Genomic DNA, 19,983 nt, shown 5'->3' on the forward strand with positions numbered 1-19,983 from the left:
ATCAGGATTTTTTCTTGTTTGAATCAGCAGTTTTTTCTCTTCTTCATCAAGCTTTTTTTCCCCCCGCTGTTTGCACCATTCCTGTGGGTTTTTTTGCATTGCTTGTTAAAATGTAAAACCTCAATAAATATACTTCTTTTTTTTAATGCGGTAAAATGAGGACTGATGTCAGGAGAATAATTATTGTGCAGTAACCTGTGTGCCATGGCCCCACTGTTAATAATAACGCTCTGAATACTCAGCCTGTGGTCCCACTATATATAGTGACTGCTCCGAGTGGCACGTCACACACTTCCTACAGCATAACGGAAGCATCGCAGCATTACATACTGGCACAAAACGCCATCAAACAACTGAGGCACGGGGCACCCCGCACTATCCCCCACTTCCAACTCTTCCCAAACTCCATGATCTGTCCAAATCCAGACTAGGATTCATTACAGCTGGGAATGCTGGCCATGTAGACAACCATGGGATCCAGAATCAAGTAAGAGATTCAATGCGATTACAAGATTGCAACAGTTTCCTTATTTTGTCTGTTGCATTTCTTTCCTTCTCTGCTGTTGCTCTGCTTCGTTCGTGCTTGTGAGACAAGTTAGCTGTTTGAGGAGAAATCGCGGGTTGAAAGGAAGGAGCTGAAACCACAATTTCGCTGATGCTTGAATCAACAGGTGGCTTTGTAGAGTTGAAGTGAATTTAAATAATGATTTCCTTAGTCTCACTTTTAACTTGTTTGCCAATGCTTTAACTTTTGTCAACAAATATAGCTGATGGGCAAGGGCTGGGAGAGGGTAATGTTGCCTGTGCACCTGGGATTAAGTCTGTACAAGAGATTAAGTGATAACAAAATGGTTGCTACAAAGGAAGTTAGTGTGAGGTGAAAACCTAACACAGGTTTGTGACCTGATGGATGCAGATCATTCTCAACTCTGTCCTGTTGTGTGTCGTTGTTTCATCCCAGGTTCTACTGATTACACTCAATAATCTGACAGAAACTTGATCTTCACAAATCTAAATCATCAGTCAGAAAGTAAGAAGCTTTCGAATAGCACAGAGAGCGGATGTTGAACAAACTCAGTGGGTAGTTTGTAAGAAACTGTTTCACTCAATTTCTTTTTTGAAAAATTTTTGTGCAAGTTTTTGACAATTTAACATTTTAAAGCACAAAACAAACAATACAAACCCCCTACACCCACCCCTCCCCACCAGTAACCTCAACCAAACACCCCACTTTGCTCTCCTCCCCCTAAGCTGAAGGTAACCAGCTCCTTGAAATGTAGTACCAACAGAATCCATCTCTTGTGGAACCCCTCACTCACAAAGCAAATTTCACCTTTTCCAGATACAAAAGCTCCATTCGATCCCCCAGCCACACCCAGGCACAGGGCAGAGACCTACACCCCCCTCCACCCCAGGACCCGCCTGCGAGCGATCAGTGAGGCGAAGGCTAAAACATCTGCCCCCACTCCCGTCCAGTAAGTCCAACACGCCAAATATGGCCCCCAGGGGACTGGCTCCAACTCCATGTGCAGGAGCGGCAACATGGGGCTGAAGAACAACCTCCAAAATTTCTCCAACTTAGGGTCGGACCAGAATACATGCGCGTGATTGGCCGGGCCCCTCCCACACCGCTCACATGTATCCTCCACGCCTTCAAACAACCGGCTCATCCTCGACTTTGTCAAGCGCGCTCTATGCACTACCTCCATCTGTATCAATCCCAGCCTCACACACAAGGTTTAGGCATTCACCCTCCGCAACACCTCAGACCACAGCCCCTCCTCCAGCGCCATCCCCAGCTCCTCCTCCCACTTGGCCTTAACCCAATCAAGAGACGCCATATCCTCCTCCAAAATCCTCCCACAGATCGCCGAGACGACCCCTCCCCATCACCAACAGCACCCCCTCCAACGGAGAGGAGGATGGTGCCACACAGAAAAATTGTGGAAACCTTTTTCACGAAATCCCACACCTGCATGAGTTATATTACCGGGTTCAGTAATATGTATCATTACTAGTTGCTGTATATCCAGAAGGTCTGATGGTGTGATCCTGAAAAAACCACGAGTCTTCAACTTAAAGCAAACTAATTTATTAAATAACAATTAATTATAATTGAGTTCGACACTCTACAGAACTATCACTAATAATCAAATAATTAAATATTATTGTACATAGATTACATAGAACATACAGTGCAGAAGGAGGCCATTCGGCCCATCGAGTCTGCACCGACCCACATTAATCCCTCACTTCCACCTTTTCCCCGCAACCCAATAACCCCTCCCAACCCTTATGGACACTACGGGTAATTTAGCATGGCCAATCCACCTAACCTGCACGTCTTTGGACTGTGGGAGGAAACCGGAGCACCCGGAGAAAACCCACGCACACACGGGGAGAACGTGCAAACTCCGCACAGACAGTGACCCAGCGGGGAATCGAACCTGGGGCCCTGGCGCTGTGAAGCCACAGTGCTAATCACTTGTGCTACCGTGCTGCCTGTATTAACTGATTCAAAACTACACGTGCTAACTGTGCTGTGATCTATCTCACATACAGCACTGCTGCCTAGTCACTCCTGGGTTAAAAGACACCAAGATCCTCTGGGAGCTGATACTTATAGTGGGATCTAGTGGTTCCCTTTATTGGTAGTTTACAGTTAGATGTTATAATTAACCCTTTAGTTATCTGCATATATACATATCATTACAGCGTGTACCTGAAAACCTCTCCCTGTGTGAACCCAAACTCCTCTGGTTCCCCCAGATAGGCATCAACTTCAACCCCGCCTATAACCTAAAATGCTGCCGAAATTGCCTCCATATTTTCAATGTGGCCACCACCACCGGACTGAATTTCACCCAATTCCGATGGTGGGTGTTATAACCTGCCTACTTACCATTGGCTGGGGACTAATGACAATCCCACAATCCTGTGGGAGTATGAGCTTCCCCAATGAGGGGGGCGGAGAAACCATTAGTAAACTCCAAGTATAAATAAAGCTGGCCAGTTCAGGAACCAGCAGGAAGGAGTGTGCAGCAAGGGAAGTTGCTGCTGCTGTTATATATATATGTTATTGTAAATAAATGTTATTACTTGGTAGCCTTAAAACTCATGCTGGATTCTTCGTGGCCCTCACAAAACTGGCGACGAGGGTTAAAGCAAATAGCTGTCTACACTGCTGAAGCCACCTCCCTGGATTTTTGTTGGATACAGGTTGGAAGTTGTTTTCTATTATGCCATGCCTCTGTACGGACGTTTGGATGTTTTTGATGCTGCGCTGGAAAGCTGGAACCAGTACACACAACGGATGCGTTACTATTTCCGGGCAAACAATATCACCGAAAACAAGCGCCAGGTGGTCATATTGCTCACCGCCTGCGGCCCGCATACGTTTGGGGTGATTAGGAGCCTTACGTACCCAGCTGCGCCGGACACCAAAACGTTTGATGAACTTGTGAATATAGTGGGGCAACATTTTAACCCAACCCCGTCCACGATAGTCCAGCATTACCGGTTTAATACCGCTGAGAGGACCCCTGGAGAATCGCTTGCCGATTTTCTATCCAGGCTACGCAGGATTGCGGAGTACTGTGACTATGGTGAGACCTTGTCAGAAATGTTACGCGACCGTTTGGTTTGTGGTATTAACAATGCGGCCACCCAGAGAAAGTTGTTAGCTGAGCCAACATTGACTTTTCAACAGGCCATTCAAATAGTATTGTCCCGAGAGAGCGCAGAACGAGGAGTGCAGGAGCTACAGGGAATGGAGGTGCATGCCTTGGGGCACAACCGCTTCCGTCCGAAAACATCCCCCCGCACTCCTGCGGTACCTTGAGCGAGGCAACGTCCGGAGCGACGCCAGTGGCCGTCGGACATTCCTCCCCGAAGGGAGCCTTCTCCAGAACCAATGGATGAGGAGCCATGTCCATGTCAGACTTGTAGGCGCCGACCCCGTCGCGGACGGCAGTCCTGGGGGCGCCAGAGGGGCCGTCGTTCCGACCGAAACTGGGACCAGCCCAGGGGCCGTAACTGGGACCAGCCCAGGGGCCGTACCTTCCATGTGGATGAACCTGCGGCGACTACTCCTGAGGACGTGGAGACGGAGGACGACTGCCTGCAGCTGCATTGTGTGGCAGCTCCCCGTGTGGCCCCCATTAAGGTGACAGTACGGGTCAATGGCCACCCGCTTGAGATGGAGTTGGATACTGGCGCAGCGGTCTCCGTGATCACCCAGAGGACATTCGACTGCATCAAGCAGGGTATACAGACCCTTACATTAACCGACTCACAGGCCAGGTTGGCCACCTACACGGGGGAACCACTGGACATTGCAGGAACTACAATGACCCCTGTTGTTTATGGACGCCAGGAGGGGCGTTTCCCACTTGGGCCCAGCCTGTTGGGTCGGGACTGGTTGCGCCATTTGCGGTTGCAATGGCAGCACATCCTCCAAACAGTTTCTGAAGGGTTGACTGAGGTGCTAAGACGATACCCAGGTGTATTCCAGCCTGGTTTGGGGAAAATTAAAGGGGCCGTAGCCCGTATCCAAGTCGAACCAGGAGCCACGCCGTGCTATTTCCGGGCGCGCCCGGTGCCTTACGCCTTGCTCGAGAAGGTAGAAGGGGAGCTCACTCGTTTGGAGAGTTTGGGTATTATCAGGCCCGTCCGTTTTGCTGACTGGGCAGCACCAATTGTACCTGTAATGAAGCCAGATGCCACAGTTCATTTGTGTGGCGACTATAAACTTACAGTGAATATGGCTTCCCGACTCAACCGATATCCAATGCTTCGCATAGAGGATCTCTACGCGAAGCTTGCAGGTGGACTCTCGTTCACAAAATTAGATATGAGTCACGCCTACCTGCAGTTGGAGCTGGACCCTGCCTCCCGACCATATGTAACGATTAATACACACCGGGGCCTGTATGAATATACACGGTTGCCCTTTGGCGTATCCTCTGCCTGCACAATTTTTCAACGTGTTATGGAGGGCATTTTGAGAGGTTTACCACGTGTTGCTGTCTACTTAGATGACGTTTTGATTACAGGGATGTCGGAGCAGGAACATTTGGAAAATCTGGAGGCTGTCAAAGAACAAACAAAGAACAAAGCAATGTACAGCACAGGAACAGGCCCTTCGGCCCTCCAAGCCCGTGCCGATCATGCTGCCCGACTAAACTACAATCCTTAGATGCTTTTCGGAGGCTGGAGTCCGTTTACGTCGCACAAAGTGCGTATTTCAGGCAAAGGAAGTAGTCTACCTAGGTTATCGGGTGGACCGCGAAGGTTTGCACCCCGTCGCAGAGAAGGTGCGTGCAATTCAACAGGCCCCCGCCCCGACTGACACTTCGCATCTTCGTTCTTTTCTCGGTCTCGTAAACTATTACGGAAAGTTCCTCCCCAATCTGGCAACTACGCTGGCCCCCTTACACCTTCTGCTAAAGAAAAATCACACCTGGGTTTGGGGTCAGCCGCAAGAAACCGCTTTCCGGCGGGTAAAGCAACAATTGTCGTCGTCTGGGTTACTAACCCACTATGATCCTGGAAAGCCTTTGCTCGTCACATGTGATGCATCCCCGTATGGTATTGGGGCCGTCCTGTCCCACAAGATGGAGAACGGGGCCGAGCGACCGATAGCTTTCGCCTCCCGCACATTGACTGCAACGGAGAAAAAGTACGCGCAGATCGAGAAGGAGGGCCTGGCAGTGGTTTTTCCGGTGAAACACTTCCACCAGTACGTGTATGGCCGCCATTTCACTATTGTGACTGATCATAAGCCTCTGCTGGGACTTTTCAGAGAGGATAAGCCAATACCGCCCATTGCTTCCGCATGGATCCAGCGCTGGGCTTTGTTGCTTGCTGCATATGAGTATTCTCTGGAGCACAAACCAGGTACGCAGATAGCAAATGACGATGCACTGAGCCGACTGCCTTTATCGACCGGCCCCATGTCGACCCCCACGACCGGTGAGGTGGTTGCAACCCTAAATTTTATGGACACCTTGCCTGTCACAGCACCACAGATCCGTGAGTGGACCCAGACGGAGCCAGTCCTGTCAAAGGTTCGGCACATAGTCCTGTATGGTGGGCAGCATAGACAGCTCCCAGGCGAGTTGCGGGCATTTTCCTCCAAGCTGTCAGAATTCAGCGTGGAAGACGGCATCCTCTTGTGGGGGACGCGTGTGATTGTCCCGGAAAAAGGCCAGGAGCTGATACTAACAGACTTGCACAATGGGCATCCAGGTGTGACCAAAATGAAAATGTTGGCCCAGAGTTATGTCTGGTGGCCAGGCCTCGACACCGACATTGAGAAGATGGCCCAAAACTGCTCCATTTGCCAGGAGCATCAGAAGCTTCCGCCAGCCACGCCCCTACATCACTGGGAATGGCCAGGGCGGCCTTGGGCACGCTTGCATGTCGATTTCGCAGGCCCTTTTCAAGGATCCATGTTCCTTCTATTAATTGACGCCCAGTCTAAATGGCTAGAGGTGCATAAGATGCAGGGGACAACGTCCTGCGCAACAATTGAAAAGATGCGTTTATCGTTTAGTACGCATGGCCTCCCCGAGGTGCTGGTCACGGATAACGGCACTCCATTCACGAGTGAGGAGTTTGCGAGGTTCACGAAGATGAACGGCAAAAGCCATATCCACACTGCCCCTTACCACCCGGCTTCAAATAGGTTGGCAGAGCGCGCAGTGCAGACATTCAAAAGAGGCCTAAAGAAGCAGTCTTCCGGATCAATGGACACGAGACTGGCTCGCTTTTTGTTTACGTATAGGACCACCCCCCATGCGGTGACTGGGGTAGCTCCCGCAGAACTCCTAATGGGCCGGAGACTTCGCACCCGCCTTAGTATGGTTTTCCCGGACATTGGCGCAAAAGTACGCCGCACACAAGAACGGCAGGGACAGGGATTTTCTCGGCATCGGCCGATTCGGCAGTTTGCGCCCGGTGACCCAGTGTTTGTTCGGAATTTTGCTGGTGGTGCCCAGTGGGTTCCTGGCGTAATCTTTCGCCAAACGGGCCCTATATCTTACCAGGTGAAAGCCCAGGGTCGTCTCCAGCGCAAACGTGTAGACCACGTTCGGTCCAGAAGACTATCCCCTCAAAAGATTCCCCGCCCCCGGAGCTCTTTTCTATAGCCGCAGAGACCAGAGACAAGGGAAGGTAGTCCTCACAATCTTCCGCTGGTGCCTCACTCAAAGCCTGCGCAGGTCGTTACAGAACCGAATGGAGATAGAGTCGCTGACATGACGGAGGTAGCAGACTCTGACTCCGAGATGGAGACACAGGATGCATCAGAGGGGGAATCCTCGGGTCCACGGGCCGTGGATGTACAACCGTTGCGCCGTTCATCACGGAAGCGCCGGTCTCTGTCTCGTTACACGCCGCCTGATCCAGCGCCGCGTGCAAATGGTGTCCGGCCTGCGGCAAAACGAGTCCGACGCCCTCCTTCGCCAGGGTCTTCGGTGGATTCCTTGGACTTTGGGCGGGGGGAGGGATGTTATAACCGGCCTACTTACCATTGGCTGGGGACTAATGACAATCCCACAATCCTGTGGGAGTATGAGCTTCCCCAATGAGGGGGTCGGAGAAACCACTAGTAAACTCCTAGTATAAATAAAGCTGGCCAGTTTGGAAACAGCAGGAAGGAGTGTGCAGCAAGGGAAGTTGCTGCTGCTGTTATATATATATGTTATTGTAAATAAATGTTATTACTTGGTATCCTTAAAACTCGTGCTGGATTCTTCGTGGCCCTTACAAAAGTGGGTTTGTAGATACTATCTAATTTGTTGTATACTATCTCTAAATCTTTTACAGAACACTGCTGAACTAATGGAAACCCAACATAGATGAGCCAAATCTGTAAAGGTTGAGAATAAAAGATCCTGAGCACAGAGGAAGCAGAAACATTTTGACCTTTTCCTGTTTCTAATGTCCATTCTATTTCTAACTGTTTAATAGGTGCAATTGTATCACTGACGAATGGACAGAATCTCACGAGAATTCTGGCTCAATCTGACCAGAAGTCTCCTTTCTGTGAATAGTTCTTACTCCAGCAAGTCAAAGCTTGGCGACTTCCCATTTGGATTCTTTAGTCCTTTTGTGTCCTATTGTCTTTCGAACAAAGTTCTGCCAAAGTGTTCATCCCTGCCGTTCCTCGTGTGATCCTAGTATCACACGGTTTTCACATTGGAACTTACAGTCTCCTGTAGTCGCTGCTCAGGATGCAGTTTCTAAGTTGGGGAGACCAAATGCAGACTGCGAGTCCGCTTTGCATAATTCCTCTCAGTCCCCAAACACGACTCTGACCTTCCTGCCACTTGCAATTTCAATTCACCATTTGCTCTCAAGTCCACTTTTCTACCCTTGGCATTCTGCAATGTTCCAGTAAAACCCAACACAAACTGGAAGAAAAATGCCTCCTCTTCCAATTCGGCACTTTAACGCCTTCTAAGCTTAACATTGAATTCAACAAATTCAGACCATGAACTCTGTTCTCCATTTTTTTCCCAGCCCACAACCCCCGCAGGGCCAGGTGGTAACCTGTTCTTAGGTTTTCCTTTCACAGAGAGCTGATCTTTTTCAGTAACTTGAGGAATCCAGTGGTAGTGGAACAAGCATTTATTGAACTATGTAAAATACTCTGCCCATGGCAGTAACTCTCTCCCAATCCAGTCCTTGTCAGAACGGCCAACAATCCTGGGCCCTGCTCGGGCCGGCTTTTATGTCTTTAACGAGCTCCAGCTGGGTGGCCTCCTGCCTGGGAAGTTCGTACTCCACGTGCCGCATGAGGAGATTGACAATGGTTTTCCGTGGTCCTCCTGGGGGTTATGACACCACAACCGCCCCCCAGTCTGAAAGTTCCCCTTCAGCCGCCAACAGTGGGCGCTCTTGCCGCTTCGCCCGAGGCTCTACCTCAGCTTGTGGCGGCTCTGGGTCGGGTGTTGTACATTTGTTTGTCGACTGCCTTTTTCTGTCCGACCTCTGAAAGTGTTATTGCTAGAACCTCGGTCCTGGACACAACATCGTCGGTCTGCACGGACACATCCGTGTCCATTTCTAAGCCGGACTCATCCTCCTGCTGGACCGGGCGCTGGGATATAGACGATTGGGACCCTTGGCTGAAGGGTGGTTCCTGGCACGGAGGGGATGTCAATGTTGCCGTTTGGGCGTCGTGGAGGCAGGCTCCCCCTTCCTGAGGTGGCCCAAGTGCTTCCGCTAAACTCTCTCCTGAATCCTAACTTTGTCAAAGATCAGTCCCGTTCCCTCCAGCTCCACACCAGGGAGTCAGAGTGCCCTGTCTCCATATTTATGGACAATGGCCGCGTTCCCTGACTGACCCTGCCTCCAGTCACGGTGTCGCTTCTGCGCCTCCTGCAGCACCTCCGCTTTCCCGCCGAGGATCGCAAATGTGAGACTCCACCGAGTTCTAAGCCCTCGGCCCATCAGCAGCTCTGCAGGGGCTATCCCCATCGACATGTGTGGCGTCATGCGGTAGGTAGCAAGGAAGCACTCCGGTCGCATGTCCCTGGAGCCCGTAGTTTGTGAAAACCGAGACAATGGGACGCCCTTCATGAATGAAGAGTTTGCCACGATAATGAAACAGAACGGCATCCAGCATATCTTCCCTAGCACCCACCTCACAAATTCCACCTCTTCCCAATTTGGGGCATAGACATTTACCAGGATCACCGGAGTCTCTTCCAGCTTCCCATTGACCCTCACCTACCTACCCCCGGGTCAGCTACACTACTCCCCACCTCAAAGGCCTCTTTCTTATAGACAAACACCGCCACCCCCCCCCCCCCCCCCCCCCCCCCAGCTTCATGCCCAGCCCCGAGTGGAACACCTGCCCCACCCATCCCTTCCTCAGCCTCGTCTTGCTTCTGGAGAGTAGCCCACAAGCGAACAGGGATACAGGACCCCAAACATCGCCCCTTGCTGAAGAGGGCGGCCTTGATCTGGTTGTATCGGCACTCCACATGGCCTACTCTGCTCCCAGACCCTGATAAATACGCACCTCGTTCTCCCAGGTGCACTTCCTGGTCTGCCTCGCCCTCCAGATCTTCTCCTTGTCGAGGGAATGTTGCAGCCTCACCACCATCGCCCTCGGCAGCTCCCCCAACCTGCGGCCTCCCTGTGTGCCCTGTGTGCTCGATCCACCTCGAGAGGTGGGTCATAGACCCCCTCTGCCATCAGCTTCTCCAGCATTCGGGCCACGTACTTGGTGCCTCCGCTCTTTCACTGCCCTCGGGCATCCCCACAATCCACAGGCTCTCGAGATCTTCCAGTTTCTCTCTCAGCCTTTTCTGGCCCGTTTCCAGCGAGGTCAACCAATCCTCATGCTCCCTCACTGACTCCTCCACCTTTCGGATCACCAGGCCCTATGCCTCCTGCCTCTGCTCCACCTGCTTGATCACCGCCCTAAGTGGCTCCACCCCCTTAGCCAGGTTCTCTGAGGCCTCCTTCCTCTGCAGCTAGAACGCTTCAATTTGATTGGAGCGAGTCAGGTTCTCAGAGGGAACATTTGCGGAGCTGGAGGAACTGCGGGAGATGTTTGAGGTGCCGAGGGGGACTGAGTTCAGGTACTGGCAGGGCCTCTCTGAGAATATGGAATCAATTCAGACAACACTTTTAAGTTCAGAGCTATGTCGTTCCTGGTGCCATTTTTCAGGAACCATAGGTTTGTACCGGCAGGGATGGAATCATCGTTTAGGACATGGGAGAGGGAGGGGGTAGAGAGGTTTAGGGATTTGTTTGTGGAGGGTAGGTCTGGAAGAGTTGGTGGAGAGGTTCCAATTCCCGAGAAGGAATGTGTTCAGGTATTGACAGGTGCAGGACTTTGTGCGGAAGGAGTTTTCTTCATTTCCTAGGTTACCAGCCCCTTCACCTATGGATAAAGTTCTATCTCTTGCTGAGAGAGGAAGGAAGGATTTCAGATCTCTATGGGCAGCCGCTAGCGATGGAGAAGGCTTCGATGGAGGAAGCAAAGCGAAAATGGGAGGAAGAGTTGAGTTTGGTTTTGGAGTAGGGGGTGTGGAGTGAGGTTCCGCATAGGGTCAACTTCACCTCATCGTATGCAAGGTTAAGTTTAATACAATTTAAAGTGATACATAGGGCGCACTTGACCAAGGCACATTTGAGTGGGTTCTTCCTCGGAGTAAGAGGATAGACGTACTCTTAGACAAAAATGAAAATCGCTTATTGTCACAAGTAGGCTTCAAAGAAATAAACAAAGAACAAAGAAATGTACAGCACAGGAACAGGCCCTTCGGCCCTCCAAGCCCGTGCCGACCATACTGCCCGACTAAACTACAATCTTCTACACTTCCTGGGTCCGTATCCTTCTATTCCCATCCTATTCATATATTTGTCAAGATGCCCCTTAAATGTCCCTATCGTCCCTGCCTCCACTACCTCCTCCGGTAGTGAGTTCCAGGCACCCACTACCCTCTGCGTAAAAAACTTGCCTCGTACATCTACTCTAAACTTTGCCCCTCTCACCTTAAACCTATGCCCCCTAGTAATTGACCCCTCTACCCTGGGGAAAAGCCTCTGACTATCCACTCTGTCTATGCCCCTCATAATTTTGTATACCTCTATCAGGTCGCCCCTCAACCTCCTTCGTTCCAGTGAGAACAAACCGAGTTTATTCAATCGTTCCTCATAGCTTATGCCCTCCATACCAGGCAACATTCTGGTAAATCTCTTCTGCACCCTCTCTAAAGCCTCCACATCCTTCTGGTAGTGTGGCGACCAGAATTGAACACTATACTCCAAGTGTGGCCTAACTAAGGTTCTATACAGCTGCAACATGACTTGCCAATTCTTATACTCAATGCCCCGGCCAATGAAGGCAAGCATGCCGTATGCCTTCTTGACTACCTTCTCCACCTGTGTAGCCCCTTTCAGTGATCTGTGGACCTGTACTCCTAGATCTCTTTGACTTTCAATACTCTTGAGGGTTCTACCATTCACTGTATATTCCCTACCTGCATTAGCCCTTCCAAAATGCATTACCTCACATTTGTCCAGGTTAAACTCCATCTGCCATCTCTCCGCCCAAGTCTCCAGACAATCTAAATCCTGCTGTATCCTCAGACAGTCCTCATCGCTATCCGCAATTCCACCAACCTTTGTGTCGTCTGCAAACTTACTAATCAGACCAGTTACATTTTCCTCCAAATCATTTATATATACTACAAAGAGCAAAGGTCCCAGCACTGATCCCTGTGGAACACCACTGGTCACAGCCCTCCAATTAGAAAAGCATCCCTCCATTGCTACCCTCTGCCTTCTATGGCCTAGCCAGTTCTGTATCCACCTTGCCAGTTCACCCCTGATCCCGTGTGACTTCACCTTTTGTACTAGTCTACCATGAGGGACCTTGTCAAAGGCCTTACTGAAGTCCATATAGACAACATCTACTGCCCTACCTGCATCAATCATCTTAGTGACCTCCTCGAAAAACTCTATCAAGTTAGTGAGACACGACCTCCCCTTCACAAAACCGTGCTGCCTCTCACTAATACGTCCATTTGCTTCCAAATGGGAGTAGATCCTGTCTCGAAGAATTCTCTCCAGTAATTTCCCTACCACTGAAGTAAGGCTCACCGGCCTGTAGTTCCCGGGATTATCCCTGCCACCCTTCTTAAACAGAGGAACAACATTGGCTATTCTCCAGTCCTCCGGGACATCCCCTGAAGACAGCGAGGATCCAAAGATTTCTGTCAAGGCCTCAGCAATTTCCTCTCCAGCCTCCTTCAGTATTCTGGGGTAGATCCCATCCGGCCCTGGGGACTTATCTACCTTAATATTTTTTAAGACACCCAACACCTCGTCTTTTTGGATCACAATGTGACCCAGGCTATCTACACCCCCTTCTCCAGACTCAACATCTACCAATTCCTTCTCTTTGGTGAATACTGATGCAAAGTATTCATTTAGTACCTCGCCCATTTCCTCTGGCTCCACACACAGATTCCCTTGCCTATCCTTCAGTGGGCCAACCCTTTCCCTGGCTACCCTCTTGCTTTTTATGTAAGTGTAAAAAGCCTTGGGATTTTCCTTAACCCTATTTGCCAATGACTTTTCATGACCCCTTCTAGCCCTCCTGACTCCTTGCTTAAGTTCCTTCCTACTTTCCTTATATGCCACACAGGCTTCGTCTGTTCCCAGCCTTTTAGCCCTGACAAATGCCTCCTTTTTCTTTTTGACGAGGCCTACAATATCACTCGTCATCCAAGGTTCCCGAAAATTGCCGTATTTATCTTTCTTCCTCACAGGAACATGCCTGTCCTGTATTCCTTTCAACTGACACTTGAAAGCCTCCCACATGTCAGATGTTGATTTGCCCTCAAACATCCGCCCCCAATCTATGTTCTTCAGTTCCCGCCTAATATTGTTATAATTAGCCTTCCCCCAGTTTAGTACATTCATCCTCGGACCACTCCTATCCTTGTCCACCAGTACTTTAAAACTTACTGAATTGTGGTCACTGTTACCGAAATGCTCCCCTACTGAAACATCTACCACCTGGCCGGGCTCATTCCCCAATACCAGGTCCAGTACCGCCCCTTCCCTAGTTGGACTGTTTACATATTGTTTTAAGAAGCCCTCCTGGATGCTCCTTACAAACTCTGCCCCGTCTAAGCCCCTGGCACTAAGTGAGTCCCAGTCAATATTGGGGAAGTTGAAGTCTCCCATCACAACCCTGTTGTTTTTAATGAAGTAACTTCAATGAAGTTACTGTGAAAAGCCCCTAGTCGCCACATTCCGGCGCCTGTTCGGGGAGGCTGGTACGGGAATTGAACCGTGCTGCTGGCCTGCCTTGGTCTGCTTTCAAAGCCAGCGATTTAGTCCTGTGCTAAACAGCCCCTATATACAGCCCCTAGATGTACTCACTAGAGGGCTTCTGGTGGCAGCTATGAAGGAGGAAGTCGCACATTTGGTGGCTCCCGCTCGGGTCGGGCTTTTGGACCTTTTTCCCCGATTTTTTTACCAGACTTGAATTGAAAAACTGATGACAGAGGCAATTGCGTTCTGAATTCCCACAGCAGTGCATGGAGAGAAGGACTAGAAGTGCTCGTAAAGGCAGAAACAGAAAGACAGAGAAGGCTTGGGCTGAAGCTGCAGCAGGAGACAGCATGGCGGAGGACCGGACCTCTGGTTTGTCGACCCAGCGGTCAACGGAGCAGCTGATGTAAGTTATTCAGGAGGGCTTCGCCAAGCAGAAACGGGACTGCTTGGACCCGATAAAAGAGTCAATTGAGCGGCTGGAGCTTGGATTGGATGCCCAAGATCGGGCGATCCAGAAGGTAGACAAGGCGCTGGCTGACCATGAGGAACATCAAACAGCGGTGGAGATGGAGGTGGGGACGCTGAGAGATCAGCAGAAGAAGCTCCTGGAGAAGGTGGAGGACCTAGAGAATAGGTCCCGCCGGCAGAACTTGAGAATCGTTGGGCTCCCAGAGGGGTCCGAAGGAGCGGACGCTGGGGCATACATCGCGGACATGTTTGAGAAGCTGCTGGGGGATGGGGCATTCTCCCGACCCTTGGAGGTGGACAGGGCTCACAGAGCACCGGCGAGGAAGCCGCGAATGGGAGACCCTCCGAGGCCAATGGTGGTGAGATTCCACAGGTACTTGAATAAGGAGCGCATTCTACAGTGGGTCAAGCAGACAGTGGGTCAAGTGGGACAACAGTATCCTGCGGGTCTACCAAGACCTGAGTGCGGAGGTGGCCAGGAGAGCGGGATTTAACCAGGTCAGGTCGACCCTTTTTAAGAAAAAGGTGAACTTCGTTCTGTGTATCCGACCTGTCTCTGGGTCATGTACGAGGAACAGCACTTTTATTTCGAGTTGCCTGAGGACGCGCTGGACTTTGTGAAAAGTAAAGGACTGGTGGTGGACTGAGAACTTTTGAACTTTGCTACAATGTTCATGTTTTTTTTTGTTCTTTAAAAAAAGTTTCTCGTTTTTCATTTTGTGGAATGTTTGTAATGCCTTCTGTATTGATTTGGGACCAGTGGCAGAGCTGAGTTAAGGTTTTCATTTGCACTGTTGGGGGATGGAGGTGTGCTTGTTTAGATTTTGGTGTTTTTCTGTCAGGATTGTTTGATGTTGGAGCATGTTTGTATGAGCGGTGGGGAGGGAACAATAGGTGGGAGACTATCCGGCGCCAGGGATGGGGGCCACCAAGCTAGCTGGGCGGGCTAGCTCACGGAAGCGTAGTGGGGGGTGAGCAGATGTTAGGCTTATCAAAGGGGTTGATTTACATTGTGCTGTTACTAGGGGGGGAGGGGGGGGAAATGTTCTGCTGACGAGGGAGGGACTTGTGCTAAGGGACAGAGAGGAGGTTGGGGGCGGAGGCTGCCTAGGGGCTGGCCGGTGGAGGCGTGGAGCATGGGCTGGAGGCAGGCCCAAAAAAGGGGATGGCTGATCGGCAAGGGGGGGCAATGAGTCCCCCAACTAGGCTGATCACCTGGAATGTTCGAGGGTTAAATGGGCCGGTCAAGAGAGCACGCTTGTTCGCGCATCTTTGGGGACTGAAGGCGGACGTGGTAATGTTGCAGGAGACGCACCTTAGAGTAACTGACCAGATTAGATTGAGGAAAGGCTGGGTCAGTCAGGTCTTTCACTCGGGACTGGATTCAAAGACTAGAGGGGTCACGATCCTGATCAATAAGCGGGTGGTGTTTGAGGCGGGTAGAATAGTCTCGGATGTGGGAGGTCGGTACATTATGGTCAGTGGGAAACTGGAGGGGGTGCAGGTGGTATTAGTAAATGTGTATGCACCAAATTGGAATGATATGGAGTTTATAAAGAGGATGCTGGGGAAGATACCGGACCTGGACTCGCACAGGTTGGTCATGGGAGGGGACTTCAACACAGTTATTGACCCTGGCTTGGACCGGTCAAGCTCAAAAACGGGCAGGGTGCCAGCAATGTCAAAGGAACTAAAAGGGTTTGTGGAGATTTGGCAGCCAAGGGTGAAGGAGTTCTCCTTCTTGTCACACGTGCACAAAGTGTACTCCCGGATTGATTTCTTTATTCTGAGCAGGGCCTTACTGACGGGGGTGGTGGACACGGGGTACTCGGCGATCACAATCTCAGACCATGCCCCGCACTGGGTTGACCTACAGGTTAGTAAAGACAGTAACCAGCGCCCACACTGGAGGTTAGACGTGGGTCTTTTAGCCGACAAAGAGGTGTGTGGGCAGCTGAGGAAATGTATTCAGAACTACCTGCAGGTCAACGACAAGGGGGAAATTTTGGCAGCGGTGGTCTGGGAGACATTGAAGGCGGTGGTCAGAGGGGAGCTGATCTCGATACAGTCCCACAGAGAGAAGGTAGACAGGGCAGAGACGGACCGACTGTTAAAGGAGATACTACAGATCGATAGGAGGTATGCGGAGACCCCAGAGGCAGGGCTTTTAAGGGAATGGCGGAGGCTACAGGCGGAGTTCGACTTGTTAACCACGGTGGAGCAGCTGAGACAGGCGAGGGGGGCAATCTATGAGCATTGAGAGAAGGCCAGCAGAATACTTGCACAGCAGCTTAGAAAGAGGGAGGCAGCCAGGCAGATAGGGAAAGTAAATGACGGAGATGGGAACCTGGTTGGAGATTCAGCAGGGGTGAATAAGGTGTTTAGGGATTTTTACAGTAGGCTGTATGGGTCGGAACCCCCTACGGGGTCGGAGGGGATGAGGCACTTCCTAGGGGGGCTGAACTTTCCAAAGGTGGACAGGGAGCTGGTAGAAGGGCTGGGGGCCCCGATCAGGTTGGAAGAGATAGCGGAGGGTCTGAAGGCCATGCAGTCGGGTAAAGCCCCGGGGCCGGACGGGTACCCAGTGGAGTTCTATAAAAAGTTCTCTGGGATATTGGGGCCGGTGTTGATGAGGATGTTCAATGAGGCAAGGGAGAGAGGGGTGTTTCCCCCGACAATGTCACAGGCCACGATTTCGCTGATCCTGAAGCGGGACAAGAACCCGGGGCTGTGTGAGTCCTACAGGCCGATATCCCTGTTGAATGTGGACGCCAAACTGCTGGCCAAAATTTTGTCCTCCAGGATTGAGGATTGTGTTCCGGACGTTATTGGGGAGGACCAGACTGGGTTTGTTAAGGGTAGGCAGATGGTGGCCAATGTAAGAGGTTGTTAAACATGATCATGATGCCCCCGGAAGGTAGGGAGGTGGAGGTAGTGATCGCAATGGATCACAATGGCTGGCCACTGGCCTAGTTACTGCTTTATACCCTGCGTGGGCCAGTGCTTCAGGAAAGAAGACTTACTTTCCAGATTTACTATGACTTAACCAATGTCGTTTCAATTTCTATTTTTAGAGAAAGCCCAGAAAGGACATTTGAGTTGTTTATCGAGGCCTCGTGTCCAAAATCAGACATTGGTGAGTGAGAACAATTACCAAATAGAAGTGCTGAAAAGTTGTTCAATCTTAAATTTATCTTCAAATGTCCTCATGAGGTGAAGTTGGTGAGGACAGCATTTGATCCAATCCAACTCACCCTGGCGAAAATGCCCTCCACCTCTGCTTTCACAGTGGTTTCAAAAGTCGGCGCAAGATCGAGGGCCGGAGGGCCTGTACTGCGCTGTAATGTTCTATGCTTCCCATCTATGTCTTACTTTGCAACAAGACACAATTCAGCCCCTCAATCCTCTTCCGCCTTTCAATTAAAACATTTGCCTCTCTTTCATTCATCTGCCTTGTTACCCTTCCCTCACAAAAATATATCGACCTTCGTCTTGACGATTCTGACTACTCACACATCCACAGTTTTTTGGGGAGGGATATTTGCAGGTTTCCACTGCCATTTGGACAGCACGGTAGCACAGTGGTTAGCACTGTTGCTTCACAGCACCAGGGTCCCAGGTTCGATTCCCCGCTGGGTCACTGTCTGTGCGGAGTCTGCACGTTCTCCCCGTGTCTGCGTGGGTTTCCTCCGGGTGCTCCGGTTTCCTCCCACAGTCCAAAGCTGTGCAGGTTAGGTGGATTGGCCGCGCTAAATTGCCCTTAGTGTCCAAAATTGCCCCTTAGTGTCCAAAAGATTGGTGAGATTACTGGGTTACAGGGATGGAGTGAAGGTGTGAGCTTATTAATAATAATAATAATAATAATTGCTTATTGTCAGAAGTAGGCTTCAATTAAGTCATTTAGCCCACTGTGCTAAAACAGACCCTAGGACGCTCTTTACAAGGGCCGGTGCAGACTCGATGGGCCGAATGGCCTTTTTCTGCACTGTAAATTCTATGATTCTATGATTTGTGTGGAGAGGTGCTTCCTGACTGAAACTTCAATTTTGAGATTGTATCTTGTTCAGAATTCCCTGGACTCGGAGGAAATACTTTCTCTGGGTCTATTCTGTTTCTCATTTTGAAAAGCCTCAATTAGATCATCTCTCTTCTAAACCCAAGGAAATAAGAGCCATGAATTTACCACTTAAGCCCTGGTATTATCTCAGTGAATATGCACAATATTCCCTCTGAGACCAATCGTGGAGTGCACTGTCCAGAACTGAGCACAATATTCTCAATGGACTAAGGCTCTGTACAACCCGAACATCATTTCCTCTGTTTTGTTAAATCCCAGCCGATTTGAGATCAAGGCTAATATTCCATTGGAGCTATAATGTTGTTTTGTGCCTGTACTCTAGTTCTTAGTAACTTGTGTAGCTGGACATCCAAATCCCTCCATTCCTCCAGTCTCGCCGTTCAGAAAATATTGCAACTTCTTTCCGCAGTTTCACTTCAAACTTCCTTATATTGGATTCAAAGAACAAAGAACAAAGAAAAGTACAGCACAGGAACAGGCCCTTCAGCCCTCCAAGCCCGTGCCAACCATGCTGCCCGACTAAACTACAATCTTCTACACTTCCTGGGTCCGTATCCCTCTATTCCCATCCTATTCATGTATTTGTCAAGATGCCCCTTAAATGTCACTATCGTCCCTGCTTCCACCACCTCCTCCGGTAGCGAGTTCCAGGCACCCACTACCCTCTGTGTAAAAAACTTGCCTCGTACATCTACTCTAAACCTTGCCCCTCTCACCTTAAACCTACGCCCCCTAGTAATTGACCCCTCTACCCTGGGGAAAAGCCTCTGACTATCCACTCTGTCTATGCCCCTCATAATTTTGTAGACCTCTATCAGGTCGCCCCTCAACCTCCTTCGTTCCAGTGAGACCAAACCGAGTTTATTCAACCGCTCCTCATAGCTAATGCCCTCCATACCAGGCAACATTCTGGTAAATCTCTTCTGCACCCTCTCTAAAGCCTCCACATCCTTCTGGTAGTGTGGCGACCAGAATTGAACACTATACTCCAAGTGTGGCCGAACTAAGGTTCTATACAGCTGCAACATGACTTGCCAATTCTTATACTCAATGCCCCGGCCAATGAAGGCAAGCATGCCGTATGCCTTCTTGACTACCTTCTCCACCTGTGTTGCCCCTTTCAGTGACCTGTGGACCTGTACTCCTAGATCTCTCTGACTTTCAATACTCTTGAGGGTTCTACCATTCACTGTATATTCCCTACCTGCATTAGACCTTCGCTTCTGCTTTTCCATCTGCTTTTCCCATTCCCGAATTTGTCTCAATCTTTTTGCAACTTCCTGCTCTCATTTCCCATGTTTCCTAACTTAGTATCATCGGCAAACATAAAGATACGATTCTCTGAGAATGAATCTTTTATCCCGACTCTCTGGGATAAGTTTTCATCTGGGTGTGGAGGTGCAAATAGCCACCCTTCTTGTTTCGAGGATATCCGATTTTCCTCTGCATTCCCAACCCACCCCATTTTCCTCTGGCCATTTTGCAAATTGGGAATGCCGAGTGTACAAACCGCTCCAGCCGTCCCCACTGAGATGGGTGTTCCCCATGGGGGATGAAAATCCAACTTCCTTCCCGCAAAGCACTTTCATCTGGTGGGACGGGGTTCTGGAAGCCCATTAAAAACA

General features: G+C 50.2%; 1 protein-coding gene across 2 annotated transcripts in view; it reads left to right on the forward strand.

Moving 5' to 3' along the window:
• The first annotated feature begins 335 nt into the window (after positions 1-335).
• Positions 336-19,983, forward strand: part of LOC140403146 (DENN domain-containing protein 1B-like) — a 100,843-nt gene continuing 81,195 nt past the window's right edge. For both annotated transcript variants that reach the window (XM_072490828.1, XM_072490829.1), the window contains exons 1-2: positions 336-487; positions 17,355-17,416. In XM_072490828.1, the coding sequence (XP_072346929.1) occupies positions 471-487; positions 17,355-17,416 (79 nt within the window). In that variant the 5' untranslated portion in view covers positions 336-470. The remainder of the gene's footprint in view (positions 488-17,354; positions 17,417-19,983) is intronic.

Source organism: Scyliorhinus torazame, chromosome 27, assembly GCF_047496885.1.
Source record: "Scyliorhinus torazame isolate Kashiwa2021f chromosome 27, sScyTor2.1, whole genome shotgun sequence".
Lineage (NCBI taxonomy): Eukaryota > Metazoa > Chordata > Chondrichthyes > Carcharhiniformes > Scyliorhinidae > Scyliorhinus > Scyliorhinus torazame.